Here is a 12,707-nt window from a genome sequence, read left to right as displayed (position 1 = left end):
GTACCTAGACTTTCAGTTAATCCATCTACTACTCACTGATGCCTCATCAGAAACGGTCTCCAATAAAAGGGTTTCTGTCAAGAAGCCATTCTTAAGGAAGAGAAACAAGGAGAAACTATTGAAGTATGCAAAGTGACACAGGAACTACTGAAAATCAGTGTTTTTTGTAATGGTGAATGCTCCTCAGAACCTGGACTTCAATATTATTAAAATAGTGTGGGAGATTCTTGACAGAGAACAGAACAAGACAGTCAACATCCAAAGAAGAGCTTTGAAATGTCCTTCAAGAAGCCTGGAGAAGTATTCCTGAATGGTGGCTCAAGATTCTTGCACTCTGTGTTGGGAAGGGGGGTGTTCTGAGCGGGACAAGAACAGACCCAATAGACTGGTAAAAAGAGCTAGCTCAGTCTGTGGCTGCCCTTTGGACTCCATTGTGGTGGTGCTGGAGAGGAGAGTTCTGGCAAAACTGTCCGCCATCATTGACAACACCTCTCACCCTCTGCATCGGACTGTGGGGGCCTTAAGCAGCTCCATCAGTGATAGACTCCTACACCTGAAGTGTGCAGGTCCTTCATTCCCACAGCAATCAGACTGTATAATGCTGCATTACAATCTGCTGCATCACTGGAACCCACACTCACATGACAGTATGACAGACAACTAATTATGCACTTTTATTGTATTGTGTATATAATGTTTCTTTCATTTAATTGTATTTTATTTAACTTGTTTTATCTCTTTTTGAGCTGCTGTAACAGTGAACTTTCCCCATGTGGGATTAATGAAGATTATCTTATCTTATATCATGTGGCCAATATAAAAAGGCTAGCATTCAAACACCTCATGCAACTCACTAGCTACACTAGGTGAACAACACACAAGGACAAACAGACTGCCAAACCTTGACTGATTTGATGAACATTTATTCACTTTCTGTGCAAGTATGTCACTCGGGGAAACTAATTTCTAGTGGCCATGATGTGAATCCTTACACTGACAAGTATAAATCTTCCATCCTTTTCAAATTATCGCCCTTTCTGACCTCAAATCTAACACACCCAAGTCGAAGGCCATCTTGGAAGCATATGTTGTCTTGATAGATTTGCCATTGCAGAGATAAATCGTGTGCTTTAGATTTCTGGTCCAATAACCAGTGATATGTTCATAGTAAATAGCAATTTAAGCCTCAGTAAGAACAGGCACAGGAAGAAGGAGGTTAATTTAAGGGATTATTGAACCAAGGCTGATGTTTTGGATGAATTACACCTAAAGGCCCTTTCAATACACATTCAATAGATTTTGCACACATTTAAGGGATGAATTCCCAAATCGCAGAATGTTTTCAATATAACAGAAAATAGAAATGTCAATTAAAGGCAGATAGATGTCGAAAAAAAGGGAGTTACAGATGACCACTTCAGTAACTTTGTGGCTTGGGCTGTATGACAGAACCAACAGAGAGAACATTGGCTGCAGTGGAGCCCTCAGGAGCCTGATGAGTCAGGTACACACCAAATGTCACCTGAAATTCACAAAACAACAAACAAATTGAATTTTCTTTTCATGCATGTGCACCCACACACACACACACACACACACACACATAGAGCATTGACTCGGAGCAGTAATTGCTTTTGACCCACCTTCCCAGTGCGGTGGGCAGACAGAGACATAAGTGGTTCCTTTGTTTTCATCCCAGTGTCCTGGTCTATTCCAACCATTTGGCATCTTCCACACTGTCCTGCAACCTTTTTGGTTTATCACACAAGGAGCACATTCATTTCAGAAAAAGAAAAAATTCTGCTTTCATCGGCTTGAAATGCTTTAGAAGATTTCAACGTTTATCTCAAAGTGTCAGCTCACCATAAATCGAGTGTTGCCAATAATCAAGTGTGACCAATTATCCTCCTCAAATGGTTCTACTCCAGCGATGACTAAATTGGCTCGGAAGCGCCTGATGATATTCTGTGTGTCAAGGAGCTGATCGCCCTCACAGCCGCCCTGCCTGAGAGCGGGAATGTGGAAATTGTATGTTATTTTTTATTTCTTTTTACTGTGCTGCCTAAATGAGACACTGTAATGTAAATGTACAGACGTCAGCGCATCCTGCAGCAATGCTGAATAACATCTCATGTGTTCAAACCTCATGCTCATTATATTCTGAATGAACTTCACGCTGGCACGGTTGATCATGAGATACTGAGCCTCATTCACCAGGGAGAGGGATGAAGAGGTGGCAGCTGGAAGAGAAAACTTTATATTAGCACAGAAATATGGGATTTGTGCAGAAATTCAAAAACCTGTGGCAAAAATATTTTAAAAAGGTCAATATGGACCAAATGTGTTCTTACAATTTAAGTTAATTATGGGTTAAATGGATAAAAATCTGATGTCAATTAAAGAATCTACAGTTCAGACACAAGTTCTGCGTAAAAGCAACTACTAAATATTGGTTAAATATCAATATTTAGAACGATATGATAATTACTGTAGATATTTAATTGAGATTATAGATCAATAGAAGCTGGCTAATCAAGTGAATAAAAGATCTAAAGATAATTCCTCATATTGAAGCAGTAATTATTGCAGATTCAACAATGTTATGATCTGTCCTGCTTATTAATTTACAAGGTTCTCAGTTTAAGCCTAATGCAGACGCAGACACTAAAGATTTTACCCCTGAGAGTTCACCTCTGATAAGGAGAGCTGCTCAGCCTGTGAACATGACAGCCGAAAGTTTCTTGCAGCTCAGCGGGGAGCAGCTTTAAACCTGAGAGAATAGCCTGGATGATGTTATCAGGAGTATCTCACGCTGGTTTTTGAAGACAAATATTCAAAAGAAAGCCGGGATTACAAGCACTGAAAGACTGGGGCCTTTACCAGTCAGGGAGGATTACATGAAATGATGAATCAATTGCATTGTGAAAGATGAACAATGGAAAATTGTATCTTTTTTTTTCTTTTACTTAAATTACACAATGGACTAAGATCCAGGATATTTTAAAAACTGACTGACAGATTTAGAAAAGACTGGATGAAAAGATATTTTAGTAAATGGTCTCTAATTTATACAAGCTCATAAAACACTGAATCCTACATTTCTGATGATGCAATTCCACGGTACTGGAACTGTTAGATCCTCCCTGGCTGATAAGTATTCACATCTTTTAAAATGTGTTATATATAACCCTGCTTTCAAAGGGCGATTGCGACTAACTGCAGCAAGAAACTGAACTAACAGTATCAAACTGATGCAATGCCAACTTATCTCAGCATTTTACTTATCCCACATAAATCTCTGAAGTGCTCCTTAACATCATTCATTACAACCTAAAAGAGTATTTTAAAGGGTCCATTTAATTTCCATTTACAGGTTCATCACTTTTTTTTCATAATGGGGATTATCTCCACCTTTTCTGTTTTAAATACTTTGTTTTACTTGTAGTTTGTTTAAGACCCCTATCGGTAGAAAATGAATGTATGGTGCTTTAAAGTTTTTTTAATCTTTATTAGTTTTCTCATTTTTTTTTAAGTGAGGTCTAAAGTATAGTTCAATTTCAGTGCAGGTCCTAAAAGCAGATAAAGAGAACCTAAAAGTCAGGTGTTTCCAACCAGCAGAATGACAATCAGGTGTGAGTGTGTAACTTTTACACACAAAAAACCAGGGATCCATTAAAGTCTGATATACACAACATGTTTGCAAGTCACAGCACAAAAACAACTAATGCTGGGAGCTTCAGAAAAAGACTTGTTGCTCATCAGCCTGGAAAAGGTAACCAAAGTCACTCTAAACAGCTTAGACCAGTTCAATTTAATTCAGCCAGATAAACTCTGTATAAACAGAGGACATTCAAACCTATTGTAACCCTCCCTAGGAGTTTTCCACCAACAAAGATCACTCCAACAGCAACATGTGTACAAGTCTGAAAGGCCACAAAAGGCACCCAGAACTACTACTAAGCAACCAGGGGCTTCTCTCACAAGGGCCAGTGTTAATGTGCACGAGTCCAACCTCAGGAAAACACTGAACAACAACAGCAAGCACGGCAGGACTCCAAGGAGAACTACTGCTCTCAAATGTCTGTCCATAGTTGGTTCAAGATCAGTGGTTCAATGGTTGTTGGCATTTTCTTATGTTAAGACCAAAATAGAGCTTTTGGTTTGTGTGAAATTTTCATGTATTGAGAAAGGAACTGACTACATTTCCTGTGTAAGAACTCTATTCCAGATGTTAAACATGGTGACAGTAGTATTATGGTTTGTACCTGTCTGCATCTGGGTTAGGATGTCTTGATATTATAATGGAAGAATAAAGTGTGAATTATAACTAGCAGATTTTTAAAAGAAAATGTCAAGACACCTGCCGAGGAAATGAATAATAAAGAAAAGATGGGTCATACTATAAGACAAAAACCCTGTTTACAGAAAAAATAACTTAAGCCTTGTTCAAAAACAAGGGAAATGGTTACAGATAAACAACTCCGATCATAATCACTATGAGTAAAAGTTTTTGAAGATATGACTGGAGAGGCTTGTAGACACGACCCAGCCTCAACATGTTTGACATTCTGGAGCAGGAGGAAGTCTGGCATAAGAGACTATTTAAGGTGACACAATGTCATGGGTAAACCTGGAAAAGGAAAATAAACAAACAGAAAATGAAATAGGGCATGATGAATAAACTACAGTCCACTCTGGATATACAGCAGAACTTGGCTAAATGTTGGTGAGAGCACCCATGCATCTTTGATGTTTCCAGCATGCAACATCGTGGTGTGACACTGCCACTTGCTCAAAAACAACCAGGTGAGGAAGACATACTGAATCACCAATGGTGTGTGAGCTCCTGCCACATATCAGCTGTGTAGCATCAACACACTAAGACATTAAAAGTCCTGAACACAAGAGAAATGTGTAGTGAAGAAGAAGAACAATGTGACGATCTGGCGATGCTGAAAATGTTGTAGTCTGAACTTGGCTTTTACGTTGAGTCATAGTCCTGACTTTAATCCAACAGAAATGAGCGGTTTGTGCATTCAAGCCAACCCACAGTAAAAAAGTCTGTGCTGTTTGGTAAATAAACTTGGGCAACTGTATGCACCAATAACTGATATAATGGATCGTTTTCATAATGAATAAATAATAAAGCAAAATGTTTTCTGTCTTGCAGTGTTGACTTACCTGCAACCATCTCGTTATTTTCAACATACACTCACTGCCTACTTTAAAAGGTACACCTTGCTAATAACAGGTTTGACCCTCGTTTGTCTTCAGAACTGCTTTAATTCTTGGTGATACAGAGTCAACAAGGTGTCGGAAACATTCCTCATAGATATTGCTCCATATTGACATGACAGCATAACACAGCTGCTGCAGGTTTGTCGGCTGCATCCATGATGAGAATCTCCCGGTCCACCACATCCCAAATTTGCTTTATTGGGTTGAGATCTGGTGGTTGTGGAGGCCAATGGAGTCCAGTGAACTCATTGTCATGTTCAAGAGAGCAGCTGGAGATGATCTGAGCTTTGTGACATGGTACATTATCCGGCTGGAAGTAGCATCAGAAGATGCTACACTGTGGTCATAAAGGGATGGACATGGTCAGCAACAATACTCAGGTAGTATTGTTGGTGGTTAAACAATGCCATGGTGGTACTTGGGGGTCAAAAGTGTGCCAAGAAAATATACCCCACACCATTACACCACCAGCCTAAATTACTCAAGGCATGCTTTCATATTGTTTATGCCAAATTCTGACCCCACCCTCTGAATATTAAAGCCAAAACTGAGACTCAATACACCAGCCAACAATTCTCCATCTTCCTTTGTCCAGCTTTGGTGAGTTTGTGTAAAATGAAGCCTCAGTTTCCTGTTATTAGCCAACAGGCGGGGTCCCTGGTGTGGTCTTCTGCTGCTGTAGCCCATCTGCTTCACGGTGTGGACGTGTTGTGCATTGAGAGATGGTATTCTGCATACTTTGGTTGTGGTTATTTGAGTTACTGTTGCATTTCTATCATTTCTAACCAGTCTTCCCATCCTCTTCTGACACCAAAAAGACATTCTGGTCCAGGCAACAGCTGCTCACAGGATATGTTCTCAACCCCAGAGAAGGTTGTGTGTGAAAATCCCAGTAGATCAGTTGTTCTTGAAATACCCAGACCATCTACAACGCCGTTGTAGATGGTAGGTTGGGATCACTCTCCCATAAAATCCAATGGGACTGTATCTGGCACAGATAACCATGCCACATTCAAGTCACTTGAATTCCCTTTCTTTCCCTTTTGCTGCCATATGATTGGCTGATTAGCTATTTGTTTTAACAAGCAACTGAACATAAATATTTTACATAACTAATAAAGTGGCCAGTGAGTGTTAATGAATAGTATCTACTCAAACAGTTTTTCTGCTCTCTAAATCGCAATAGCAACACAATGTTAATGTTTTCTCTCTGTGCAGATGCTTCTTTCTATTTTGTTGGTTTGTCCTTTTATCTTTTGTCATAATTTCTAATCTATAATACGAATCAACGGTATGCAATTTTCTCTTTTAGGTAACATCGATGCCATATAAAAACATAGTAGATAACAATCCTAAATTTCAAGTTACCAGCAACAAGAATGCAAGTTCACAATCACAAGTACTAATAAACTTCAGAGTGGTAAACAAACCCTGAGTAAACAAAGACAGGCAAAGCAAATCAGATGAAATGCCTATATAAATACCTTCACCGGGCTTCCTCTTCATTTCTCGGGTGAAATGGGGACTTTGCTTTATCAGGCGACATGGCTGTCCAAGGAGGTCTGACAGCCATGATGCAGCCTCGTCCCCGCAGTCAACAGTCTCCACTCTGGGAGATGGAAGAGAATTATATTAGGGTGGACTCCAGGAAAATTTACACAGTTTTGGTGCAACATCTAATCCAATAAGTAGTTGAACAAGTTTTTTTTAAATTGTGACACAGCATGTAGGGATGTATCAGGTAAGATTAATATATCTTGTCTATTGTTTGCTTTTCATAAAAATAGTAGGCAAGAGGATTTTCATAAGAAGTTGAGAGTGGGAGGCCTTATAATGCAATCCAATATAAAAAAGGTACCCTGCAGTTAGGGAAAGCACTGATACAAGAGAAAAATATAGAACAAAGGATATGTGAGGGTGCATTTTCCCCTCCTGCTGCTTTCAGTAGTCTTAACATTGCCAGCTCACCTGTCACCACAAACTTTACTGTGACACACACGAGAGTTGGAATGCAACTGAATATCATTTTCAAGTGGAACCGAAATGGTATCCATCCCTGCAGGGCAATAGAAAAAAAAAAAAAAAACTCTTACAAATTTATAGGAGAAAATCCACCTGACTGAAACTTCTCTTGTTAAGCAATGCACTTATTTTCAGTGAGACATGGACAGCCTCTCTGACCTGATGCCTGAAGGAACAATTTGTTTGAGGGAAGGTGGACTTGTGGGCGAATGAGGCATAACCGTGTCTCTCTTTTCTGACTCAGGCACACGCCGTTTCCATTCACCACCATCCAGCCTCTGTCGTAGAGTAAACCCAGCGGTCCCAGCGGCCAGTCATGCACCTGCATGAAGAGCAGCACTGAGTCAAATCAAGACAGGCAGAGGGAAAAAGAGATGAAAAAAAAATGAAAAAGAAATGATGGGCAGGAAAGATTGGTATGAATTCAAACCTCATATGCGGCACAGGATTTGATGGGATATATGTAGATGTTGGTCAAAGTATTTGCCTCTTCACAGCTGTTTGACTCCCTGCGACCAAACTCTTTCAGGGATGTTTCACTTGGTTTCCTTTCAATCACTTTATCTGCTTCCTTATTAAACATTTGGATCGAAAGGTATTCATTTGATCTCTCTGATGCTGCTTTGGCTGCTTTCAGCTTCTGCAGTCTCACTTGGTCCACTGTGGCTGGTTTCTCCACGAAGCACTCGACCACAAAGTTCAGGAACTTTCGACAGTCTTCAAACGTTGACATGTAGCCAAAGGACAGTCGAACAGATCCGGTCGGCTGGCCGTCCACCAAGTCGATGCTGTCTCCGCAGACGTGGCCTGCCTTGAAGAGAAAAAAAAACACTTTCATTTCCACCTTCACATCCCCCTTAACAAACTTGGACAGTTTTCCTTCTAGTTCATCTCTCACCTGCAGGTTTCTCTTCATCTGCTGGCTGGTGATTCCCAGAAATGCCTGACAGGCGCCGGTGTTGCAGAAACAGCCAGTGCGCACATGAATATTGTACAAACTGGCCATTCTGTCTACCTGAGGGCAGTAGAGGATTAGTTGGAGCTTTCTACTTATAAACATGCAATAATCAAACTGTTATACAACTGAAATTTGTCCAATTTATTTTATGCACCTGTGAGTACCCAATTATCTGTCCTTTCGAATCCAGGAGGTTAAAGTTCAGGATTGCTCCCTGAGTGATTGGATTCTCATATTGACCTTCACTGTATATCTGAGCCAATGGTTTCCCGTTGCCATGGCAAAGACTTGAAAGCAGCATGTAAGTATAACGTGTCAAACCAAACGTATGCTGCTGGATGTTGTGCATGCTACCTGCAGGCAAAAAGGGACATGGTAATGCCTTTGTTATTACTTTGAAATAGGTTATGATGAAAGATAACCTGTATGTGCATCATGATTCTGCTCTTAAATGAGGAATTTAATCTTCCAGGAACATCAATATGCTCTGCCATAGTACCTGTGATCTTGTAAAGAGATTCAAACCCATGATTTAAAGCGATGATGTCCAAGAAAGACACTGTGCCATCTTCAAATCTTTATCGTGTTAAAAAAAAGAGAAAAAAAAGATTGCATTTAAGAACAACAGTGCTAAGACATGTAAGTTCTCAGAATATCTGGGATTTAACAGTTTGTCCAATACTTTACCTGTCAGAAATGTTTGTGGCCTGCACATAATAATCTTCTCCAGAGAGGTAAGCTGCTGCTGTGCCTCCTCCAAAATAAGTCTTTTTTAGTATGCCTGCTGCATTGTTACGGACAAGAAGAGCCCCTAGACCTGTAGGGAAGCCAAACATCTTGTAGAAAGAGATGGGAATGAAATCAGCAGGGCAGTCCTGTAGGTTTAAAGAGGAACAACTGACAAGCGAGGCAGCATCAAGCAGCACAAACCAGCAGCCTTGGTGGTCACATGCTGGGTAAAGGCGTCTCGCCTGAATGCCCTTCACATGGCTAAGTGGGTACTTCCTCCCTGAGAAGTTGCTCTGTGCTGGGTAGCAGAAGAGGTGTACTGTTTGGCTAATAACATCTTCACCTTGAGCCTCGTCCTTTGCCTTGCTTTCCAACTCCTGCGGTGAGACAGGCAGGGCAACTACCCCCAAGGCAGAAGTCAGTCCTCTCATGCCAACTACAGAGGTATGGTTGTCAGTGAGGAAACAGAAGTGACTCCCCACTTCGCTCTCAGTCTGTGGACTCCAGGGAAAGCTCTCAGCCACTAATTTGAGAGCGGCAGTGCAACCAGAGGTGAAAATCACAGAGTACTCCTCAGGGGTGGTGTTAAAATGCTGCAATACTCTGTAAGAAAGTGTTCTGTTTTTACTACTTTTGCCCAGCACAGTGGCCTTCTGGCTCATTAAGAAGTATCTGCAAAGCTTTTTACCTGTATCTGACCCGCTCCACTGTGTCATGCGTCAATCTGCTGCTGGGACTGTGGCTGTGAGGGTTTCCTGATAGAATAAATCAATGTTTTAAACTTTCTGGCTTAATTGAAACAATACAATTACAAAAATAACACTCAAGAATAGTTTTAATGTCTTTTCTCACCATACACATTCGTTGAAATGTCCCGGAAATATTCCTTGAGCAGAGACTCAGGATATAGAGTGGCTGCAGCATGATCCAGATATGTGATTCCTGTTTAGAGAAAAGCAGCCATGTAAGTTTAAGGGGGGCAGCCAGCGGTGGATTTCCCGTCACTCCTGCTCAGGACTCTACACGGACACTACCTTTGGTCCTCGTGAACTCCCGCTCGACAACGTCGTGGAAGTTTTCCCCGTAACCGTAGTGACTCCAGAGCTGCTGGAAAGTTTCAAAAGTGCAGAGTTTGTGGAAATCCATGGATTGTTCTTCGCCGAGCAGCAACAGAGCTAAAAAAAAAAAAAAAAAAAAAAAAAAAAAAAAAAGTGGCGTTGTTGACAGTTCAACGCCCACGAGCGCTCTCGTGTACTCACATTATCAGGTTCTAAGTCCAGAAATCACTGCTTTGAAGTTGCCATGACTTTGTAAGACCTCGCTGTAGGACGACCTCTCTCTCACACACATGGGCGCGCGCGCGTGAGTCCGCGTGTCAGCTGGCTGACTCCCATAAGTTCGTTCCTGTGGACAGTCAGCTGTCAACAAACCGTAAAAAATGTTGATTACGAATTTTAACTGTTGTAATAGCTGTTTTGTAATCACGTGGCACACTCTCTCAGATGATTATCTATCTATCTGTCTATCCGTCTGTCTGTCTATCTATCTATCTATCTATCTATCTATCTATCTATCTATCTATCTATCTATCTATCTATCTATCTATCTATCTAGGGTACACTTGTTCAGTTGTTTAACACAAATAGCTAATCAGCCAATAACATAGCAGCATTTAGAGATGTGAACATGGTCAAAATGACTTGCTAAAGTTCTCACTGATTATCAGAGTGGGGAAGACGGGGGATTTAAGTGACTTTGAACGTGACATGGTTGTTGGTGCCAGACGGGCTGGTCTGAGTACTTCAAAAACTGCTGATCTAGATTTTCACACACAACCATCCCAAGGGTTTTACAGTTTTACATTGGTCCAAAAAGGGAGAAAATATGTCTGGATCAAAATGCTTTGTTGATGTCAGAGGTTATTGGAGAATGGGCAGACTGGTTTGAGATGATAAAAACTGGACACATCCAACTATGAAGCAGCTGGGTTACAGCTGCAGAACATTACAGTGGGTGCCACTCTTGTCTGAAAACAGTTCACACAGACTCATCAAAATTCAACAACAGAAAATTGGAAAAACATGCTGGGTCTGATGAGCGTGGATTTGAGCTGAGATGGTAGGGTCAGAATTTGGTCTAAAAATGAAAACATAAGAGCATGGATCTATCATACCCTGTAACAACAGGTCAGGCTGCCGGAGATGGCGTAATGGGTGATATTTTCTTAGAACATGTGGGCCCCTCAGTATCAATTGAGCTATATATATGTGTGTATGTGTGTGTGTGTGAATGAGATTAGTAGAAATCCCTGTATGTCCTCTTTAAATTATTTTAAGTACTGACAGAGCATTTAGTAGATTAAATTTGAATGCACGAAACATGACAAAAACCATACAATGGCAGAAAATAAATGAAACCCCTCGGTTTCATTTATACACTCTCTCTCTCTCTCTATATATATATAGAGAGAGAGAGAGAGAGTAAGAGAGAGAATAGCAAGTATCAGGTGATGTGAATTAGCAAATTAAACCAGGTGCACTAATGACAGGAAGTAGAATTCAAAACAGAATATACAAGAGAAAACCTACAAAATAAGACAAGAAAAACAGACCTAAACATGACAAGACTAGAAAAACCAAAACCTAGAGAACGTGGGATTTATTTTAAATTATATTGTATGTGGTATAATATATGATACACATGATTTGGATATTGACAACATACATAAGCTGTCAAAAATAATTGATTTCATGTTCATATATGATGACATTTTGAATTTTGGGGGTAAAATTGCAGTGTTGCTTATCATAAAATTACATAAATAAATAAGCCTGGATTTAGGCAATTTCTCACGGCGTTCCTAAGACTGACTGGGAGTCTGTACAGCCAGATGTTGGAGTACCATAACATACTACAGGAAAAGCACAGTGCTTCACATTTTCACAGACTGACAAATCATTTTATTTGTAGTTAATCTTCTAATGTGCAAAGAAAAAAATCTTGAAAACAGCATGAGAAATGGCTGAGCACTTTGGCAGACTGCAGGAAATAAGTCAGAGTGAGAGGAAAACTAACACAACGCAAGATTATACACACGTTGTCACACTTCAGCAAGACTGAAACTCAAAAAGGACAGTGTATGTTGGAAGTGCAAAACAGAGATAGGAGCTTAGTGTATTTATGGGTTAACGCTGTGGGGTTTCTGCTGTGGTTCACTAATTTTATTGACTTAATGTCTATCTGTTAAGGGACAGATCCCAAATACCAGAGTATCAAAAGGCTAATTTTCTGTCATTATAACTGAGGTGATCACAGCTGGCAGGAATTTGAGATGCTGGAAAGTGAAGGTATCATCAGATTTGATGGATTGAGTAAATGCAATGGTTAAGGCTACATCCTCGGTTGATTGACTCCCCCTTGGGATATTTTTTGACTCATGTAAAGGCTGATGGAGGTTGATTTTTTTCCACCAACCACTGTAACTTGTTTTTGTTTGTATTTTACTTTTGTTTTTGAAAAGCCTTTCTTACATGTCTGTGTAACACCTGAGGGTTTGGCCTTTTTGCTTTCATTTTGCCTCGTCATTGTTTTATTTTGTCTCAAATGATCAAAACTCGATAAAAAAGAGTTAAAAGAAAAAAAAGATATTTTTTTCTGTGACATTTAAAATCTACACTGCTATTAGAAACAGTAACCAGTCTGAGGTGTTGCTTTACAGCATCCCATCCCCAGTGGCAATCAGTTGCATGAAGGAAGACAT

The 12,707-nt window shown here is 40.2% G+C and overlaps 1 protein-coding gene across 1 annotated transcript; it reads right to left on the bottom strand.

Moving 5' to 3' along the window:
• Window positions 1–907: 907 nt before the first annotated feature.
• mocos (molybdenum cofactor sulfurase) lies at window positions 908–10,235 on the bottom strand. Its single transcript, XM_042010469.1, has 15 exons — window positions 9,982–10,235; window positions 9,800–9,889; window positions 9,636–9,702; window positions 8,906–9,550; window positions 8,718–8,794; window positions 8,373–8,572; window positions 8,159–8,275; window positions 7,691–8,071; window positions 7,420–7,582; window positions 7,207–7,294; window positions 6,723–6,847; window positions 2,144–2,240; window positions 1,864–2,005; window positions 1,644–1,748; window positions 908–1,522 (listed from the first exon to the last, which is right to left on the bottom strand). Exons 1-15 carry the CDS (start codon window positions 10,091–10,093, stop codon window positions 1,418–1,420), a joined length of 2,514 nt encoding a protein of 837 aa, XP_041866403.1. The 5' UTR covers window positions 10,094–10,235; the 3' UTR covers window positions 908–1,417.
• Between the last annotated feature and the right edge of the window lie 2,472 nt (window positions 10,236–12,707).

The sequence above is a fragment of the Melanotaenia boesemani genome, chromosome 16 (assembly GCF_017639745.1).
Source record: "Melanotaenia boesemani isolate fMelBoe1 chromosome 16, fMelBoe1.pri, whole genome shotgun sequence".
NCBI classification, from domain to species: Eukaryota; Metazoa; Chordata; class Actinopteri; order Atheriniformes; family Melanotaeniidae; genus Melanotaenia; species Melanotaenia boesemani.
The sequence above is the reverse complement of the archived record's forward strand: the minus strand, read 5'-3'. Positions and strand labels throughout refer to the sequence as shown.